Source organism: Sitophilus oryzae, unplaced genomic scaffold (genome assembly GCF_002938485.1).
Source record: "Sitophilus oryzae breed Bouriz unplaced genomic scaffold, Soryzae_2.0 scaffold_1058_pilon_pilon, whole genome shotgun sequence".
In the NCBI taxonomy this organism is placed as follows: Eukaryota; Metazoa; Arthropoda; class Insecta; order Coleoptera; family Curculionidae; genus Sitophilus; species Sitophilus oryzae.
This window is the reverse complement of record NW_022145680.1, coordinates 235,010-257,474: the sequence shown is the minus strand read 5'-3', so window position 1 is coordinate 257,474 and position 22,465 is coordinate 235,010. Positions and strand designations below refer to the sequence as shown.

General features: G+C 35.1%; 1 protein-coding gene across 1 annotated transcript; it reads right to left on the bottom strand.

Annotated features, from left to right (window-relative positions):
* Positions 1-21,417: 21,417 nt before the first annotated feature.
* Positions 21,418-22,422, bottom strand: LOC115875629. Its single transcript, XM_030891142.1, has one exon. It carries the CDS (start codon positions 22,420-22,422, stop codon positions 21,418-21,420), a length of 1,005 nt encoding a protein of 334 aa, XP_030747002.1.
* Between the last annotated feature and the right edge of the window lie 43 nt (positions 22,423-22,465).

The window sequence follows — 22,465 nt, the reverse complement described above, 5'->3', positions numbered from 1 at the left end:
GTATAGAGTGACGGTGTAAGAAAAATTCACATCTATGCTTTAAACAAGTCAGGTAGATTTTTTATAATGTTTTATTTTGATTTTAGTATGCAAGAATCTTCTATGGAGCACTGAATTTCTTCTACCGCGTTCACCAAAAGAAATAGAATATGTTAGTACTGTATAATAAGAATATACTAAGGGCTGGCAAAGGTTAGTCTTGCGTCGAGATTTCCGTATGTAAGAAGTACTGAACAAAGAGAGGAGAGTAAACACGTTGCCAATTGTATGAAATAAACCGAGAAACTGTGCACATCGCTAAGAGACGTGGAAGGGGATATAGCAGATTTGTCGCAGTTGACCGGTCGACCCAATCAATACCTCTGTCAGTACTTAAAGTTTTAGGGAAAGGTGTACGTCATGCGTTCAGCTCCACGATTTAATTTCGTCTCTTGATACTTGATTTGTTTATTTATTAACGAGTCGTTGTAATTTTCCCTATAGCTTGAATTTTGTGCAGCTTGAAAGTGCAAGCTAGAAACACTTGCATTTTTGGTAAAAATAAGTGGAATTGAGTGGGTATTCGATAATGGTCGCGCTACTAGAACTCTGAATTCTAAAATCGATATCTCGAAATCTATTAGAAATAACAATATATTGTAGTTTTTTCAAGAACTTTGTTAATATTTCTGGCTGTATTTTCCTTGTAGACAGTATGTGAAAATCTTTATTAATAAAAAAATTACACGATTGCTGAAAATTGCTATGCTCTAAAAGTAAATGGATGGATTGTTTACAATTTTTGAATGGAAAAAACAACCTTATCGAATTTTTATGATGTAAACATATTGTAAAATATCCGATCTTGAAAATAAAAAAAGTTTCAATTTCTAAAGTGGTTTTTGAGTTATGGCCTGTTATGTGTTAAAAAGTTGAGTTTTTAAATTCGCGATTACTGACGTTTTTTCGTTATAAAAAAAATGACACCCTAACGATATCCTTATAATTCCATTTCAGATGCTCAGAAACATATCTAATGATTGTATCTAGTTATCTTTTCGAAAAAAAAGTCTTTTAAAAATAAGCGATTTGCGATCGTGATTTTACTTTACTTGATAGGGAAAGGCGTATCGGCAACGCAGCAACTTCACACCGTCGCGCGTCGCGTCGGTCAGTCGCATTTCTCTCACTCCGACTTAATAAGATCCCTATGCGATTTACTTCCACACATGTAAATGCCGACCCAAAAGTAACAGTTGCCAGCACGGTATACATTATACTAATTATTATATTATTAATCCATCATTGTAATCTTTAACATAAATTATTCCTAGTGTTTGAGTATTACTGTTAAAATATATTATTTAATTAGTATTAAAACACTGCCTCACTTATTCAATAGGTATAAAATAAAAACCATTTTTAAAAATCTTGTTTATTTTTCTTAATTTATTACTTAATCTCATAAAATTAATTTTAAGATTATAGGCTTTATCTCAATTTGTTTTAATTTCTGAGATATCAATAATCATAGTCGAATTAATATTATTCAATAATCATAGTCGAAGCGATCGCCATGGCTCAGTAGCAAGTGTGTAGATGTATATTATGTTCACCAGAGATATGGAGATAGGAGAATGAGCAATGAAGGTGCGCAGAAATGAAGATCATGATGGGCGCCATGTTGACGTGTATGTCTATAAGGGAAAGTCAAAAAGTTATAATGATTTTACTAGAGTTGTTAATGACATTAAGATACATATAAGTCTAGGATATCAATATATCCTAGACTTATTTTCATAAATCAGGTAAAAAAATATGGTATGAGTTATGCCAATTCTTGTATAGAAATTTTAGTTTTAATTATTGTTTGAGACAGAAATTTTAACAAGAGTGTTACGTTTTGTTGTGGCAAGGATAATAATAATTGTCGGGAGTCATATAAAAAACCTAAGTATTTGCATTTTTGCATTGGAATTAAACAACTCTTTTCCTTATTTATAATAAAACCTAACAAAGTTAGGAAATTTTTAGTAAACTGGGAATCAGTGATTGCTGCCTGCTTTGCCTTACTAATGATAATTAGATAATCAAGATATATTACGCATACAACATCATGGTTTCGGAGATGTATAACTGGTTTAAGCAATTTGGTGAAAATGTATGGAGCAGTACTGAGTCCAAAGGGAAGACAGTTAAATCTATAATATATTTTATTATATTTAGAAGACAGATATTTTCTATGTTTCAAATGAATTGGTATTAAAAAATATGCGTTTGGGACGAAGAAATGCCTCTTGGATAAGGACGACATCTGGACTGTTGTCGTTTAAAAAGTCGATAAGTTCGAACTTTTTAGGGTTCAGGGAATTTGCATTCCAAGAGACAACGAGGATACCCTGGGTTAGAAATTTAGGCATTTCTAGGTGCCCAGGAGGGGATAGCAGACAGTTTAGCAAACATGTCGGCGACCAGGGTTGTTACTTGAGCTGTTATTTGCTCCAGTATAATTTTTTAAAGTGGTGGAGGGGAGAGTAACAGTCCAGACTGGTTAATGGAAGTACTGGATTTTGCTACGCTTGCGTAGGAAGACTGGGTATCAGAGGTTGCTGATCTGAAGCCTGAGGGTCTCCGGGCACTTGGAGGTTGGTCCGTTTTTGACGAGGTTTTATTCTCGGGATTATTAGGATTTTTTGGGCAGTTGATATGATTTGCTGCATGAGGTCCACCGCAGTTAGTGCAAACTGCAGCGGTTTTCTCATTTTTGTCACAGTCTATGGTACTGTGATGTTTTTCACATTTGACGCAACGAGCCGGGGCGAAACAATTCGTAGCAGAGTGTCTAAAAATTGTTCACAATTATGACACTGACGTGAGCCATTGCCTTGTTTTTGAGCTTCTATACGCACTCTTCGCAACGCTACAGTGCGTACGTTGTAAATGGATGTTTGGTATCTAGGGACTCTGATTTTTTCTACGGGAAGAAGCTTGCCTTTTTTGGCAAGGCGACGAATCTCTTTCACTTCATAACCCTGTGAAGTTAAATCATCGATAATCACGGAATTCTCGACATATGTTTCAATGCCTTTTATTACTACATTTAGATCCCGCTCACCTGGCAGGAAGAAAGTGTGGAACGATATTTTTGGGTTTTTAAAATAGTTTGTAATATTCCTATGATCGGCGATCGAGGCAGGGATGATACGAATGCCTTGCGGCACTGTCCTGGCTTCAGCGGCCTTAATTTTTTGTTCGTTAAATCGTCTGGTTATTGGTGACCAGAGTTTTATGTCTCTAATCTTGGGGTTGGCTTTTTTGAAACTTGGGGAGATTGGCCTGCTGCGTTTGAGGGGCACCAGGTTCGGGCCTTGCGGCTTTTTCCTGAGATGCGGGATTATTTGATGAAGTTACTAATTATTAATTAGTATAAAAGGGGGAGCCTTAATTTTTATTGTATTTACAATAAAAATGACTTCATGTAATTTTTATACTTTATTCTCCAATTTTGTTTATTTTTTTTCAATACATAACAACTAACAACACCATAACAACAAGCTACCCATAATTCTATGCTTCCAGGAAGGAGTTGTCAGCCTAGTTTTTGGCGCTATATTTAAATAATTCTTACATTAGTAAATGTTAAACAGTGTGGCTCGGCAAATAAAATGAAATGGCTATCCAGAACTCAAATGTAAAACAAATATTTATATTATGAGCACGACCAGATTATCTGCTTAATTTATAGTACCTCTAAATATATCCAAAATCGAAGATAATATATACAAAAATACAATCTGCAATACAAAACAAAATTTCAAGGAGTTATAATTTATAGCAGTAAGTCTTACAATTTACAGCAGTAATTTTCAATAGCAGATGTCAGTGTTAACTTGAACAGATAATAAAGCTAAAATACTCAATAAATATATCTATCAAAACCATGAAAATAAATAGATTATATAGACATGTCAAAAGCGATCTAAATTAAAGACGTTCTCATGGTACTTACTAGTAAGTTTACATGTATGGGCCGCAATGCAAGTAAAGTTTATCTAAATCTATAGTGTTGACATATCTGTCAAATATCAAATATTAAGAAAAAAACTATGGTCAAATTCAACTATATGTGACTACAGTATACGTCTGGCAAAGGAACATTAGCAATAGGAGGTTTTCAATGCGATAAAAAAAGATTTTAAAGCTGCAAAATATACTGCAGTGCAACAAAGACGGATAAAGTGTCTTTTCTCTACCATCGTTTAGGGGAAGTGATACGACGAGAGAGCCTCTGCGAGAGCGGTCGGGGCTTTAAGACGTGTGTGTGGGGGCTACTGGTAATAGAATAGAATAGAAAATAGAATCAGTATCAGTCAGATGTCGGTGAGTTGATTATTAATCGTATTTTTTTATTAATATGTTTTACGATCATGTGTTGTATTTAATGCAACAGTGTAATTAAACGTAGTTGAATTTTTATCAACCTTAAGCCAAAATATAAACATTTTTAAAAATAAATAAAAAGGATTTCTTATAATAAATAAACTATGTACAAAATGTATTTTAACAAATGTTCGAAAACATTCCCCTGTTGGGCTTCGCAGTACCCGAGCTGATTATAAAACTCTATCCTAACATTCGATAGTACCTCCGGTGTTACGGAGTTAGAATTATCAAATACTTTGACCCTTAACTCAACTAAATTTGCAGGTCTCTCATGTGGATACCTAAAAATTTGTTGCTTTAAGTGACCCCAGAAAAAAAAGTCCAGAGGGGTCAAATTCAGTGATCGCGCCTGCCATGGTATGTTGCCTCTGGCACAAATTAGCAGTTCAGGAAAAGTCCTTGTCAGGAATTCCTTGACTGGTCTTGCAGTGTGAGCAGGACAGCCATCCTGCTGAAACTAAATTTCATCAAAATTGACATTAAGGGTCCGCACAGCTGGTATAATTTGATTCTGCAGCATCTGCAAGTATTTTGCAGCATTTAAATACCCATCGATCACTAAAGGCCCAACAATATTGTCGCCTAAAATACCGGGCCACATAAAATACCAGGCCACATATTAATCTTTTGGGGATATTGTGTGCGTAATGGCACAGTCAGATGTTTATTTTCCCGTGACCAATATCTAACGGCTGAAGGATTGTGATTGACCATGAAAAGAAAATGATGATTCGTCTGTAAAAAAATGTATTTTAAAAATTGTCCGTTTTCATCAATTTTCTGCCTCATGGCCTCACAAAACTCCATTCGTCCAATACAGTCACGTGGAAAAATTTCTTGTGTCGTTTTAATTTTCTACGATTTGTATACATGTTTTTTCAAAACATACCGAACTCTGCGATCCGGAACGTCAATTTCTCGGGAATTTGGCTCCTGGAGCATGGCTCACTTGCTTCTACAAAGGCACATACATTTTGATCCCTCTCGATTTATCACACTGGTTAATGCAGCCAGATTGCCTAAAACGATTAAAAATATTAAAAATCGTTTGGCACGATGGGACCTGTTGACCCGGGTAAGCAAATATAAATTGCCCAATAACTTCCTCGGCACTTTCAGTTTTACTGTACCATAACACAATATTTATTTTTTGCTCACGAGAATACATTTTTTAAAAAATAACTATTAAGTACTTCTGAGGCAAAAGGCTATGTGATAGAGGTGAGTAGTTCGCGAACAACCTATTAAAAAGAACGATTCTTTAGTGCGAACTAAATGAACTAGTTCGCAGATATAAAATGAACTAGTTCGCTGCAAACGAATTTCGTGAACGATTGTATTAGAACGATTCTATAGTGGGCAAGTGAGAATTAACGTTACACAACATTAATACGTCCACAGCAAATTCTATTACTTTCCAGTCATGGCTAGTTAAAACAGTTTCTAACTGGTTTTGAAGTAAAGCCACAGTGAAAATTACAACCTCTTTAATTTGAATAATACGTGACAACATTTCATAAGTTGAGTTCCATCGGGTAATTACGTCTTGTTTTAACTTATGTTGTAGGAGATTCAGTTGTTCCTGCATTTTTTTTTTTAATTTTGAGAGCCCGTGTGAACTTCTTTTAAAAAATTCACAGATTTTGCAACATGCGCAACCATCATAGGCGTATTGAAAATACCAGACACAAGTCGGCGGTTGTCGACAAACGAACTTTTTTTTTACACACCCCTTAATTTTAAATGAACTTATTCGATACTTTACGATCACCCTTATAATGTTTACTACTGAACTGTGATATTTATTTCTTGGTTACAGAAACCATGCAATGTAAGGTCGTGGCGGTAAGCAGCAAAAATAAATTACATTAATAAAAATTAACGTAAAAAATAAAATTTGGTAACAAAAAGTTTTTATTATTTTTCTAAAGTAATAACCATAAATATAAAATCTTGACACTTAGTGATGGTGGTTTCATTATGTTGTTTCTTGCATTGGACTTTATTAATTAAATATAAATCTGAAACAAAATTTCTGATTTTAACGATAGGTACATATAATTTTTAATATCGGTTTAAAGGTCGAAACTACCAGTTTGATTAGATTATCGATGTATACTCTGTTTTTTTTTCTCAGGTAAGACAGACGATGACAAGAAAAGCAGATGACATCCCATACCAATCTATTTATTTTACTAAAAAAAGTTTCCAATATTTTTTAAATTAGCTATGGATGGGTTTATATATAAATCCGTCATGCGTCGTCTCTTGTTGTTTTTAACCAGTTTTATTGGTTTATTTCAAAAATGACAGATAATATTTCAATTTTACTGGTTTGACGGAACGATGAACGACAAACGGACGCCGATGCATATGAACTCGCCTTTAGATTTTTGGGGCTTGTCAAAATCTTGCTAAATTATAGGTTATCATTTTGTGTCAACTTATGTCAAATATCTGCGTTTTGGAAGATGATGCATTTTGATTCATGTTAGTACGTGTGTTTTGTGTCTTTTGAAGTAAAGTGGAGGAAAAATCGAGGGAAAATTAACTGTAGACCCAGAGCACAGTTTATAGTTAATACTCGCTGCCCAGGCAGAGGGTCTTATGCACCAATAAAGTTACCATCAATAAAGTTTGTATACCATCTTGTCGTAGATAAGTGCATCTATGATACAAGGATTCTACGAAACATATACATACATACATACAGCCGTTACTCGCTGACGAGTATTCGACACACATAAAGAAGATGGTCACGCAAGGCGTTTTCTTTCATGAGCTTTTCTGTGACTGAAAAGCCCGATACGTGATGTTATCTGCCTACCGCACTCCGGACATTCAAAAATCTCATTGCTTTGTTGCCTCTTTACTGTTTGGTTGCCGCTGTTAACTGAGTTTACAACCCTTTTCCATTGAGTTCTATTATGAGCAGCTTTTTCCCACTCATTCTGCATGTTAATTCCCTTTAAATTTTCGTGGAAAATGTCCCGAATTTTTATGTCCGAATGTCCCGAATTTTCGTGGAAAATGACTAAACATATACTACTGGAGTAGCTGTAAAATATCGACATCATATTATTGGTAAATAATGAATTTTAGTACTGCAGAAAAATAATATCAAAAGGTACTGGTTTAAAAAAATTAAGATTAAAGTTAATTAATCAACCTTTAAGGTATAAAATTTGGTAAGTGGTATTATTAATAAAATAGTTTGTTTTAAGTATTTATGTTTGTTTTATTTATTCCTGTGGAATATTACAAATTTGGATTTGTACATAAGTTATATTGATAAATATAATAATAAATGCGGGAAGTTTCTTAAAAGCTTGAAAGTAAGAAATAGTTCTTTTTTATGTTTTCTTGGTATGTGGTTCTTGCTCGTTTTATATTAACCCATACCGTTTTTTTTTAAATAAAATAACTCGATTAAATTTTTTCAGTTTTATACAGTTTTTTTTCAATATATTTTGAAGTACCTAATCACTTAGCAGTCAAATTTTAAATATATTAATTTCCTGCCATGCGTTCCAGTTGTACCAACTTATTTCTTTGTAAAATATAATAAATTACTTTGAAATTAAAATGACAGACACATCTATCACTGTCAAGGATCTTGTTGTTGGACAGACTATATATTTTTTAACAGTCTGCTTTCGCTTAATCCATATGTGGGCACAACGAGACTATTATGGTTTAATCCGCACACGAGACTATTATGGTTTATTGGTTAGAAACTCGTTATAAACAAGAAACTAAAATTGCTTCGTGTGCGGGTACCCATTTAAACGTATATGTTTTTACATGAAAATGACAGGTTACTGACTGCAGTCAAATTCCCGTTTGAGTCAGGTTTGTTTTCAGTAGCTCCGTGAGCGAACAGACTAAGAGAAATTTACATATGGCATCTCATTTCATGAAAGGAGTAATGCAGACACTGCAGGTATCTATGTATCTTTATCAAATGGGAGGTATCCCTTAACACTATCGAAAACTGATGGAACCTGTACTCGGGACATCAAACAAATAGATAGAAATAAAATAATAATAATTAAGGTACTTAGAATAAAAAGGATACAAGTGACTTTTTTCTAAGTGCAGATTTAGATACTTTAAGTGCCAATATATTTGGTATAAAATGGAATTAAGTAAATTATACAGTGGCACTAAGTAGTGTACTGAGTATAGAGTGGCACTGAGTATAGAATTTACATAATTTCCTTTTATACTAAATAAATTGGTATCTCAAGTATCTAAATTTGTACTTAAGTCCATTTAAAACGAAAAGTCACTTGTATCCCTTTTATTCTAAGCCCCTCAATTTTAATATCTTTGACATGTGTGCCTGTCCAGAGGTCTGTCATAAAATATTTTTGAAATGCTGCGAATAAGAAACTTCTTATTTCTTATGAAAATCATTTGTTATTATCTTGGCTCTCCGAGACGTTTTCCATATCCGTATATACACCAGTGGTAAGTCACGGTAATATTTATTAACCATATTCATATTAGGTATTATTACTTACCTTCCTGATTTATATTTCCTATTGTCTCTGATGGTCCTTCAAAATCTTCCAAAGTCGAAGAAGAAGTACCGATTGTAGTTACTGATAAAACTTTAGCAATTTTCTTGCGATTTCTATAGGCTCGACAACCGTTTCGCTTATCCGCCATTTTTTAAAAGGTACCACAGACCACTTGATTCGAGTCATCACGTGAACTATTGGATTTTATATTTATATATTATATTTGTATTTTATATCCGATTCAACTTATGACTTCCGATCTGATTACTCCTACACTGATATAATCTGTATTACGACTCATGCTAGGTTAATTAAGGAAATTTGCGACCAATTTTGAATTAAGTTATACTGCAAAGACTAGCATAGCATATGATTTGTCGTTGTCAATTATAATTTGAAAGTAAAAATACGTAAAAATATTATTTTTATAAAGCCACAAAGGAGAACAATAAATTGATAATGATTAAATAGACTATCCAAGAGATAATGCAATTAAAAAAAAATAAGTTTTAACTGTCATAATTTACAAGGAAAAAGCAGTTCTAGCATAATTCAATAAGTACAAAATTTACACGACCATTAGTTTTTACCTTTTCGATAAGTTATCAGATCGTTGGGATACGAGAGGTGCTTAGACATTTTCATTTTCAAAAACGTCTTGTATTTCGAAAATGAATTTTACTTCGAAGTGCAAGTAAATTAGTGGATATACCTAAATAAGCCAAATAGGTACCTTTTTTTCAAGTAATTATGTTTATAAAATTGGCGAGTATTGTTTTAACAAATACTTATACGTATATTACGTCAAACTGCAGAGGCAACATTATTTTTGATGTCGACTGTAAAATAATATGAAAATTACGGGAGATATAAAAAATGATATACAAATACATAAAACATGATAGAAAGTTTCGCAAATATTATATTACAATCAAAAATAACATACATGCATACATATAAATTTAAAATGTGGTAAAATACAAATATGAGGTATGGGTGCAAAATATGACATGTGCATTGGTGGCTTACACACTCGATAAAATCAAAAAAATTGCTAATCAATTAAAAAATGCAATAAAGAAGTTAGCGTCTTTTTAACTTATATTAATAACTAAAATATACTAAAATCAATAAATTTTACAACTAGACAATTCGATAATTTCGGAGAAAAAAGAATATTATCATATGTATCGATTTAAAGTCTAAAGCACTTCGCTATTAAACTCTCAAGAAAATCAAGAAATCAAATTTAATTAACTAACCCAATCCCGTAAGGACGCATCTGAAATAAAAATTACAGAACTGTTTTTATATGAAAGAATACATCTTGATACATGGAAGACGTGTACTAAATTTTATAAAGATATTTAAAATAGTATCAGTGTTATTATAAAAAAACTGATTTTCCTGAAAACTTTACCGCCCTGTATAAAAATGGGAGGCAACATTACTTTTGATACTGTAAAATAATATGATAATTAAGAAATACATAAAAAAATTGTGTACAAATACATTAAACAAGCCAGAAAGACTGGCCAAACAATACAAAATAACATACATGTAAAATAACATACATATAAAATTAAGTGTAAGTACCATAATAAGGATAATACCTTATTGTTTACGAATACAGTGTGAGCTTACAAGACTCACAGTTACCAACAAAATAAAACGAAATATTCATGAAATATAACACCGTATTAGCTTCACGGCTTATACAATCGAATAAATCACATAATATTTCTCTCACCTACATACTTGACTTAAAACTCAAAAAGTACTCACCAATATCTTAAACCTAACAGATTTTAATTAATTTTCAACGCTTTTAACACTTCGAAGCGTATTTTAACATTATGGATCATTTCATTTACGACCTGTACCTCATTTCGGCCTTCGAACGGCCTTGCCCTATTCCATATTCCTAACGCCGGCTAAACTATCGACGTGTTGACAGGCAGGTTATCGAACCCATGCCGGCTCTAGCATGTCGTTTTTTCAAAGATGGGTCCCATATAAACGCGGCCAGAAGTATTTTCAATACTAAAATTCGACTACAGATTTTACTTTTTTAGTTGTCATTGCTATTTCTTTAATACCTTCCTGGACAACCAACTTAATTGTGTGCGCGAAGCAAGGTATATGACGCCACTGGCAACAGCGTACCGCGGCAACTATATTGGCCGCGTTGTCTGTTGTACATGCAGCCACTTTATTATCCAAACCAAATTTTCTTACAACATCAATTAAAAGACTAGCAAGATTTTCCGCTGTGTGTCTTGTTTCAAAGCTAATGCAGTCTAGCAGTGCCGAGACGATATTTAAAAATCCGTATTAAAATAATGAACGATAATTGCTGTAAAACTTTCGTTGTTAACTGACATCCACGAATCGGTAGTTCTACAGCAGGCTTCAACATCTTTTAATGCTGTTTTTATTTTTTCTAGCTCAGAATGATACAGATTTGGTATAAGCGTATTTGAAATTGTTTTTCGTGTTGGCAGTTGATACCCTGGCTTTAACATATTTATAATTTTTTAAATTCTGGATCTTCAACATTCTTTAACAATAATCTTAATTAACTGAAGATCTAAACTTTTGGCTTTTTGATTAGAATATATATATATATATATATATATATATATATATATATATATATATATATATATATATATATATATATATATATATATATATATATATATATATATATATATATATATATATATAGAATTGTTTAATAATAAAGTTTTTCATTGAAGATACATGCTGTCCTTTTATTACCTCGCTTGTTTGGCTGACAAATGATGCTGATGTAGATGCTTGGGATGTAGTAGATGGCTGCGATGTAGATGGATCCGACTCCATTGGCTCAGGGTGGTCTATGTCTATTTCCTCCTGTTGTTCTTTACTGTGCACATGTGGATTCGAAGTTCTTCTTTCAATATGTAAATTCACCATAGTATGTTTGGTACTAAGGTGCCTTCGTATATTGCCCAAGGAACCATTTGAAATTCGAATAATTGGGCTGCAATAATTACATTTGGCATTGTTTTTATCTATTTTTGCAAAATGATCCCATATGACACCATATCCCACAAAACAGCAAATGCAAAAACTAACAGCTGACACTAATATCTGCACGATCGGTACTAAATATAAAATTTCAAAATTTAAAAAAAAACTCAAATGTAGATTATGAGTGATTCGACGAATAAAATCCCACAAAGCCACTTGAATGAACTGGCAACGGCCTAGGTACGTTGAAACACCGGTTCTCATTAGAACACCGAAATTAAGCGACATAAGGCGATACTGGTGGATGGAAGGATGACCGGTTCGAAACTCTGTATCGTGCTGTTGTCCAAGGGAAAAGTGTAAAATCTATTGATACACACTGCTCATTCACGCTGGTTCGAGGCCGGATGAGATCGGATATCTCGTTAGTAAGAGCTAATTTAGACACTTTCTAAGTCGGTAGGCCACTGACCATGATATGGCCGAGGACCGCGGTTCGGATTCCGCGTAAACAAAGTAGGCCCCGTCCAGATTCGCCCTGGCAGCAAAAAGGAGACGTTAACTGAAATCTTTACTTTACTTTACTTGAATGCACTGCTGTCAACTTAAAGAATGGGTTTTAAAGAATAATTGTAAAATGGTTTGTTTTATTTTCACAAGTTTTTAGTATAAATATTTTTAATAAAGTAAGAAAGACTATCAATCACATACCGTTGACAAATTTTTGGTAAACTCTAGACATTTGGGCGAGATTTCAAAAAATGTTTCGCCTGTGCCTCTTTTTACCCTCTCATCCTCTATTTTTAATTTTGAAAGTTGACAACCCTAGTCTAATCCCAGTAGGTCTGTTTGATGGGAGAACTACAGATAAAATACAATAACGAACTAGTTCGCGCGAACTAGTTCATTGAAAAGAACTATTAGGCACACCTCACTATGTAAGAATGTGAAAATGAACATGAAATGAGCTAGAGCCAGACTGGGAGATCCAGTTAAGTGGGGACAATAAACACGACGGACAGTGTTGCCATTCTATTAAATATAATTATCTTATCCCAAATCCCAAATGATTAAAGATTTAAGATTTAGGATTTCGGCTTATCCCAAATCCCAAATCTTAAATCTTATCTTGCCTACTTAATAAAATATTAAATAAAGTACAAAAGAATTTTAAGAATGTTTTCTCTAGGCACATAACTTCTTTTTAAAACGAAAAGTAACATGTAAAATTTTGAAATCATTTCTAAAATAGCAACTAATTGAAGTGCAATTCTCTTCCCCTAGGAGATGCAAGACCTTGTCGTTGGTGCATCTCAGTCATCGTCTTGTTCCTGGCTGTAGTGTCGTGGCCAGGGAATTGCACCAAGACATAACGATGCCGGACGGGGCTACCCCTGTCCGTCATACCAGGCACCCTCTACTGACTGTGGTCATGTCTCGCGGGTAGAGGGTGTGGGGGGTCTTGGTTTAACCGCCTGGACCAAGAGGAGACAACCTCACTAAAAACCTAAATCCTACGATGGCGGGACCAGGTCAAAGGGATGCGTGGCTAGATAGAGGACTAGCCATTACTGGCCTCAACCTTGGGGCATAAGGGGGCACCCCATTGTATTTACCCCTTACTTCTACATGCGTCATGCATCCACTCTATAGAAGTGGACCGACTATCCCTAGCGACTCGTTGGAACATTATGAGATCTAGTACTAAAAACACCACCGGTGAAGCTGTCGGGAAACCCTCTAGCGACACTGGGAACATTAAAATTCAAAGTTCCAAGGGACCAAATCCAAAGAAAACTAAAAGGGGGGCGGCTGACACTTGCTTGGGATCATCCTCCACAAGTGGCACACAAGCTACAACCTTCTCCAGCAAGGGTCGGGAGCCTACCTCTAGACCCAATAAGCGACACAAGCTACCGTTTCGTCTACCCGGCCTGGGTCAACCAGGCGGGCTAGACGATCCTCTGAGAGTAGGTCTTAGCGGAGCAGAAGCACGGAGATTCCTCCGAAAAGGGGAGAGTAAAGAAACCAAAAAATATCTATACCTATGTGGCGGATTCATCTCTCCAAAAAAAATCCTTTATGGGTATTTCGCAACTGCACTGCAAGAAAAATCTACAAAATAGTTATTTTTTGTGTAAACACTTCTGCGTTAAACATAAACGGACACTGCTTGTCAGGAGTTATGTTTACAGTAATAAAAATTAATTTAATTTTTCTTTGTTAGGCAAATTTAGAGTAAAGAAAAAGAAACAACCTGACTCATCTCCATCAAAGGGCAAGAGAGGGAGCGAGAACCTCTCACCTATTCTCCGGCAGGGAGAGAAAAAAGCCAGGATGGAAAGCCGTCCAACACCGGGAGGCAAGCTTTGCAGCTATTGCTGGACAGTTGAAAATGGCGGTCCAAAGGATTTCCCAGAGGTGCTCTGATCACCGACCAGCAAACGTCTCTAGAAGAGGCTATACTGGACGAAGTAGTGGCTCGGATCGCAACACAACGATCTACAAAATGTGGGTCAGCTGCGTTTTGCGGGGATACACTTTCGGCTGGGCATGATCCCTATAGATTGTGTATCTCAAGAATCGGCGAATTGGTTGGTGGATATCGCACCTAAGCTTAAAAATTGGCAAGGGCCGGAACTGGTTGCAGTGAAGGGAGAAAACATCTCTAAAGGGGCGGCCATCACGGTCTTTCTGCCGAGGAGCAAGAGGAAAGACACTACCTACCTGCTGAGTCTTATCCAGGGTCAGAACTTCAATGTAAGGACATCGAGTTGGCGAGTCGTCAACTCGAGGGAGGAGGGTCATGGTCAGGTCCTCACAATAGGAATTGACCTCAAATCCAAGGAGGCAGTTAGAGAAAAAGGGACATATCCTCTATTATAGATACGGGACAACACCGGTATCAGGTCTAAGGAGAGACCAAGTTAAAGAGGTGGAGAAAATGGAGACAGATCCTCCAGCCTCCACCTCACGGGTTGCTCAGCCGGAGGCAAGCTCCTCGACTATGAAGGGCGGCACGGAGGGCCAAACTCTAACCGTGGAAGGGTGTGTAACCTCGGAGGAAGAACTGTTTTCAGAGGTGGATGGGAAATACCCTGTCCCCTCTACAACAGGGGTATGATGGGTTATAGACTGTGTGATGACTCAAGGAAGAGGGGCTCAATAGATCTTTAAGGTCGCAGTGATTAACCCCCCCTCTTACTCATTCTGCATTCTACAAGTAAAATTCTATGAAATGGCAATACTATTCAACGCACGACGTTTATTAACAGGATCCTTTCACATTTTATATAAAAAAATGTTTTTCTTAAGTTCCTACTTTTTTCACTATCTAGGTACTATGTTAAAAGTTTAACTTTTGGCACTAGTGCAAAAATTAACTCATTAGGGCAAAAAATGATAAAAAATAAATTGTGTAACATATCCAAAACGCATTTTCTTGCTCTCAGCAAGATTGCACTACCACATTTTTCTCTACCACATCTGAATTTGTATCGCTATTTACATCTAAATTACTACCTACAAAATCCGGGACATCTAGCCATACCTAATACAGCCTGTAAATAGGGCTTCTTTCTCCTTTTTCTGTATTTGTCGAAAAGATGAAATCACGGGGATTGATGACAGTGGTATTCTATTAACTATGTCTGTATTTGTTTCCAATCTTGATGTCTTTCGTGAATGATACAACCTTATATTTTTATATTCTTTATGGCTGGCCTCTAGGACGTCTTCAGATAGCTGTCCAACAGGGAGAGGTAGAGAGCTGATTATGTCACTACCGTTTATCAATATTTTCTGCACGATAGCACTCATTTTATAAACTCTGGCCGTTAAAAAATGGCCGAATAAATTCTGGCCGTTTCCAAGCAGTATTGTTTAAACACAGGTATATTGACCACTAGACTACGACCAAATAAGATTCCCCACATTGTTATTGATGTTACAACCTTTCATGATGCAATTCTCTGCTTCATGGGTCTCAGCGCAATTAATACATTTTGTTGCAATTCGGCATTGTAAGGCTCTGTGACCAAACTTAAAGCAATTCCGGTAGATCGCAACTGGATTCTTAAATAGGAGGACGTCCCTTAAAACTCTATATAGGGTAAGCTCAACTGGAAGTTGATTTCCTATAAAGATGACGATAACATGGTTTGTTGTTTTCTTCTGTATAACCCCTCCTGGTCTTGTTATATATATATTTTTCTTGCATTAATGACTCGGATCTTCGTTGCGCCTCTTATGCTTGCTCCGTGGTTGACAATGTCTTCTTCAAATATGTCGTTTGGAAAAAAATAATGTTTGGAAGCAGACTCCTACTCTTGTTCTTCCTTTTGATTCTACCTTTTGTACTCCTACGTTATTTTCATATAAATATTTGCCTACACTCATAGTGTACTATTTTTATATAGGTTTGGTTTGGTTTGGTTTAGTTTATGTTATTAGTTAAACAATTATTAATATTAATTAACTTTATTAATCAATTATTATTAATCAGTTGTCACTCTTGTCAGTGTTACCAATTTAAGGAATATGTAACCTATAAATTCTATGTTGCCAACCTAACTTAACAACAAGTAGATATGATGGATCTCCCGTTTTTCTTATTCACCAAATCGCAGTGGTTTGACAATAACTCTGTCAGATCGTGTTTTTAAATTAGTATGGTCATTTACAATATTTTGAGGATTAACAATAGATGGTTCTACACTAAGATTACACTCTCAGATATCATTATTATCATATAAAGGGTTGGGTTCGTCTAAAATATGTTGTGATTGTAAACTATTATATTCATTTGGAGATAATCTTAAAAACGATGAATTTCTACGATATAAATTTATAAACTGATCCTTTACTAAATATGACCTAAGACTACTATGTTTTTGAACAATTTCGACTGGTACCCAAACTCTATCTTTTCCCATTATTACACTATCTCCTTGATTGAACTCGGTATGTCTGACAGCATTTTGATTATAATAATTCTCTACTTTCCTTCTCCTCTCTTCTAACTTCCTTTTTGCCGTGTGTTTTTGAGGCTTTAACAATTTTCCATAGGTTGGTAGATTACTCATGAATATTCTGCTGTTCAACAACTCACTCGGTGACACATCTGTACCTGTAAGAGGTGTATTTCTGTACTCCAGCAATGCTTTGAAAACATCTGCATCTGTCTCATGACACTTTCTCAAAATGTTCTTACAGATTCCAACAGCTTGTTCAGCCAATCCATTGGATTTTGGATATCTTCTTCTCTGAGTGCCGTCTTCATTGTTCATTGAAGGTTGGAACAATCTCGGCGAACTTCTGATGATATTGGGCAGCTCGAAATAACGAATGTGCATCTATACCCGTCCAATCTCTGATATTTTTCAACCATGAATGTTTCTTTCTACCTATAACCCGCTTGCCCTCAATTTTACCCTCCATTATCAATTTTAACAGATCATATCTACTTCCACGCATTATGTGACCCAGATAGACTGTCTTACGTTTCTTGGCTATGTGCACTAATTCTCTTTCGCACGGGGTCGCATCAGCACCTCTTCGTTTGTGACATGTGCCGCCAAGGTATTTTGAGAAGTCTACGAAGAATCCACATCTCAAGGGCTTCTATTCTGTTAATTGTGTTAACCTTTAGAGTCCATGATTCACAGCCATACAACAAAACCGGGTGTACATAGCACTTCACAAACTGGTATCTAAGACTCAGACTTAGGGTGGCATTACACAGTAATGGCCGCATCAGGTTAAAAGTGGCTCTTGCTTGCTCGATTCTGGATCTAATTTCTATTTCTGGATCTAGGTTGTTGCAAATCCAGGTCCCCAAATATTTGGATTTTTCTACCACTTCTATTCGTTTCACATATATACTAATATCTATGGGCGGTTCTGGGGTTTTTGATATTATAAGTATTTTTGTTTTAGTGGTATTTATTTTAAGGCAGTAACGACCTCCGACTGCAGTGAGTTGATTTATCAAGCGTTGCAAGGCTTCTGGACTATCTGCTAGTACCGTGGTATCATCAGCATATCTTAGGTTGTTAAGTGTTACACCGTTGATCTTAATCCCATCACTCGTGTCTTTTATTGCGTCTTCAAAAATACGTTCGGAGTATAAATTTTGGATATAAAGGGCTTGAAGTAATTACATTAAAGTCTCTGTTTTTAGCAAAGTCTTTAAATTCAGTGCTATTGAATGGATTGTTATCTGACAACAATGTTATCTTTAATAAATGTAAAGATAGTATGAACAGAGTCAACGGTCCAATTCCTTCAAGTTCTTTGTTCCTACTACTCTAGTGGCGGAAATCTAACTGTTACGCTCAGTGGGCTCTGGCTCGGTTGGCTAGATTTTGCCACGCCCACTCGGTGCCCACTGAGCGAGTATATAAACGCTCAACTTGTAGATTGTACTTTAGTTTATAATCATCTGCTGATGATGCTAACATGGTTAGCGAAACGCGCGTCCAGTGTAAAAGTAAAAGTGTTTTGGTATATTGTGGTGATTTAGTGTTTTTATTTTGCTGTGTAACACCAAAGGTTCCAACCCTCAACTGTAATGTTATCTGATTGAAATTATTTCTTGTTTAGTTTTTGTTTCTAATTCTAATGATTCTATCCAATTGCTGTAATAATCAACAACTAAATAATTTTTCCCACCAAAATATAGTATGTCAGCACCATTGCTTGGAAACTTATATGATGAAATTTTGATAAAATAATTTATTTTAGTCTATCATCTAAAAAGAGTAAATTATTTCTAAAACTTAAATCATTCTGTAATTTAAAATATATGTGACTTCTTCAGAATTTAATATATGTTTATAATTGTTTTTGCAAGACCACCCTTTTTTAGAAAATTCAATTATTTTATTTAAAATTGCATCTTTTCCTGTATAATGTTTTAACTCAATAAGTCTTTCTTTTGTGATTGGAAGTTCAATGCCTACTGAATGAACATTGTTAGTTTTTAAAAATGATCTAGACAATAAATCTGCTATTAACATTTGCTTACCAGGAAGATACTCTATATCAAGATTATATTCTAATAATTTCAGTTTTAACCTTTGTAATCTACTGCTGACTTTATAGAAATCTTTTTTACATAGAGAGATTAAAGGCTTATGGTCAGTTTTGACTAAAACTTTCCTGCCGTAGACAAAATTATGAAATTTCTTAAGAGTAAAACAAATTGCCAGTAAAAGTAAAACCTCTGACGAGGGGTAGGGGACAAAAAACTCACAATCTTTTAAGGTGTTTATTTCAAATTTAATTTGCTTCAAAAAAAAGGAAGGGGGCGACATGTTTCAGGACTTAAATAATTCCCATCTTCAGGCCCAGAAAGACAAAAGTCACACCAGGAAGTCATACCACTAAGATTTAAAATAGTTGGGTTGTTAAAATTCATCAAACAATTTTACTCATTGTAATTGCAAAATTTTATAATTTTTCAAAAAGAAAAAAATTTCGTTGTTATTCTAAATAAAGGCTTATACCATTGTTGGGGTTTCTTGATGTTAAAAAACTGTGGACTGTATAATTTTAAATGATTTATTGCAACGAGTAACATTTCTATCGGCGGCTGAGGCGAGACTGCCTTCAAGTGTCTTTCTTCGATACAGGCAACGTTGCCGCATTTAACAATTCGTCTGAACATCCTGCCCGCCTTGACAATATATAGTATTTCAAACAAATTTTACATTTTAGCAACTTAACTAATACAAAATTAAGTTTATATTTAATATAATTATTAATCCCTTTAACTTAAATGAATTCTAAATCTAGAAGTAAAACAACGTAATACATCAAATGGATTAATCACAAAAATTTCAATTAACCAAATACAATATTGGGTATAAAACGAACATATTTGAACATGAAAAGAATAACCATAAAAATAAAAACATTAATTAATAGGTAAGATACAAATCTTGTTCACAGCTCGCGTAATTTCACCATTCGGCACTTTTATGTCCACAACGCGAACTACGTTGTGCTTCCCTGGATGAAGCTTGGTTATTCTGCCCATTTGCCAGGACATACTGGGAGCATTTTCGTCTTTAATTATTACCAAAGCTCCAAGCGCTAAATGCATTTGGGATTGTGTTCTCCATTTTGTTCTCGTCTGTAGTTCAAGTCAAGGTATTCTTTACTCCAACGAGACCAAAAATGTTGTGAAATAGCTTGAATGTGCTGCCATCTATCCAATCTGGACTCTGGGACATCAGTCACATTAAATTCCGGGAGTGCCGTCAGCGTTTTACCAACCAAAAAATGTGCAGGTGTTAATGCGCTTAGGTCGTCAGGGTCTTGGCTGATAGGACATAGTGGGCGGGAGTTTAAAATGCCTTCAATGCGCACCAGCAACGTGTAAAAATCCTCGTAAGTTAGAGGGTGTTTTAAAAGCCTTTTAATATGATGCTTTGTGCTTTTAATTCCCGCTTCCCATATACCTCCAAAATGTGGAGATCTAGGTGGTATAAACCGCCAAGAGATGCCGTCATTAGCTAAATGATTTACGATCACCGTTTCATTTTCCTTTAAAAAATCTGATATTTTGGAGAGTTCATTGTTGGCTCCAACAAAATTTAATCCGTTGTCCGAAAATATTTTACTCGGTTTTCCGCGCCTACTTACGAACCTTTGCAAACAGGATAAAAATGCAGCAGTTGTTAATTCAGATACTAGTTCGAGATGCACCGCACGTGTACTCATACAAATAAATAAACAAACATATGCTTTTATGATAATGAATGGGCCACCATAGTCTACACCTGTATGTATGAAAGGAGAATAACTGTTAACTCTGACGTCTGGAAGATCACCCATTAGATAAGTACCAACCGTAGGATTGGCTTTAAAACAAGTAACGCAACTATTTTTTACCTTTTAACAGGAATTCCTCCCTGAAATAGGCCAATACCTTTCCCTTATGGAGCATAATAAAGATTGAACTCCGCAGTGTAATAATCGTTTATGTTCATGTTCTAAAATTAGTGTAGTTAAATGATTAGATTTTTTGGTAAAATAACTGGATTTTTTTTATCAAAAGGCAGGTTTGAATATCTTAATCTGCCCCCTACTCTTATTAAATTATTTTTAATAAACGGATTTAAAGGCAGTAGTACACTCCTTTTACTTACAGATCCTTGTTTTTGTAGTTCTTCGTATTCTCTCGGGTAAACATGAACCTGAATTGTCTTAATTAGAATATTTAAAGAGTTATCTAATTCTCTGGGAGTTAAATTTTCAAAATTCCTGAGTGTTTTTTCTTTTGTTCTCAGATTGCTAATAAATCTTAATACATAAGCAGTTACTCTCTGGAGCTTCTGTAGAGATGAGCATTTTAATATCAAATTCATAATTATATTGTCCCTTTTAATGATCGTCATACAAGTTACAAGTTTTTCTTCTGGAAGATCATTAACGTCGATTTTTATCAAGAGTTCCAACTACTAGTGTCTTGTTCTAACCATTTTGGACCGTGCCACCAAAGTTCGCAATCGATCAGGTAAATAATACTTACTCCACGGGATAGTAAGTCCGCAGGATTTTCCTCTGATTTTACATGGGACCACGATTCAATATTAGTTAGAGTCTGTATCTCGCTGACTCGGTTGGCAACAAAGGTTTTCCATCTCTTAGATGGGTTTCTTATCCACCCCAATGCTATCATCGAGTCTGACCAATAGTATTGCTTCAAGTGCTGTATCTTCATGTCTGATACAACTCTTTTTGCTAGGTTGGCTAACAATAATGCACTGCATAATTCAAGGCGCGGTAGGCTGACTTGCTTTATAGGCGCTACCCTTGACTTGCCGCAAACTAAATTTGATATTATTCGTCCAGAATTAAACACGCACCTTAAATATATGCATGCTCCGTAAGCCTTTTCTGAGGCATCACAAAATCCATGAACCTCTATTTGCATACTTTCTGTGAACACAACTCTACGAGGAACTTCAATCCTGTTTATTTCTGGTAATTCAGTTTGAAAATTTAACCATTTCTGTCTTAAATTTGGTGGAACGTCTTCGTCCCAATCTAGTTTCAATTTCCAAAGGTCTTGTATAATAAGTTTCGCTACTATTATTATAGGGCCTAGCAATCCCAAGGGATCGAAGATCTGACAAGTAGTTGAAAGAATACGCCGTTTCGTAACTCGTCCCTGGGAATTGTCAAAGTCACTTATTTTGTACTGGAACAAATCCTGACTGGAATTCCAGTACATCCCTAATGTTTTATTTTGTTCATTCTCACCTATACTCACGACACTTATTTCTATTTCCTTTGTCACTTCAAACCTTTTTAGGAGACCATGATCATTTGTGAGCCATTTTCTTAACATAAATCCTGCACTAGCCAATATACTTGAAATATCCCTTTGCATACTTAGTAATTCATTACTGGAATCTGAACCAGTCAATAAGTCGTCCATATACATGTCATTCTTAATTCTTGCACATGCCTCTGGATATTTTTCCTCA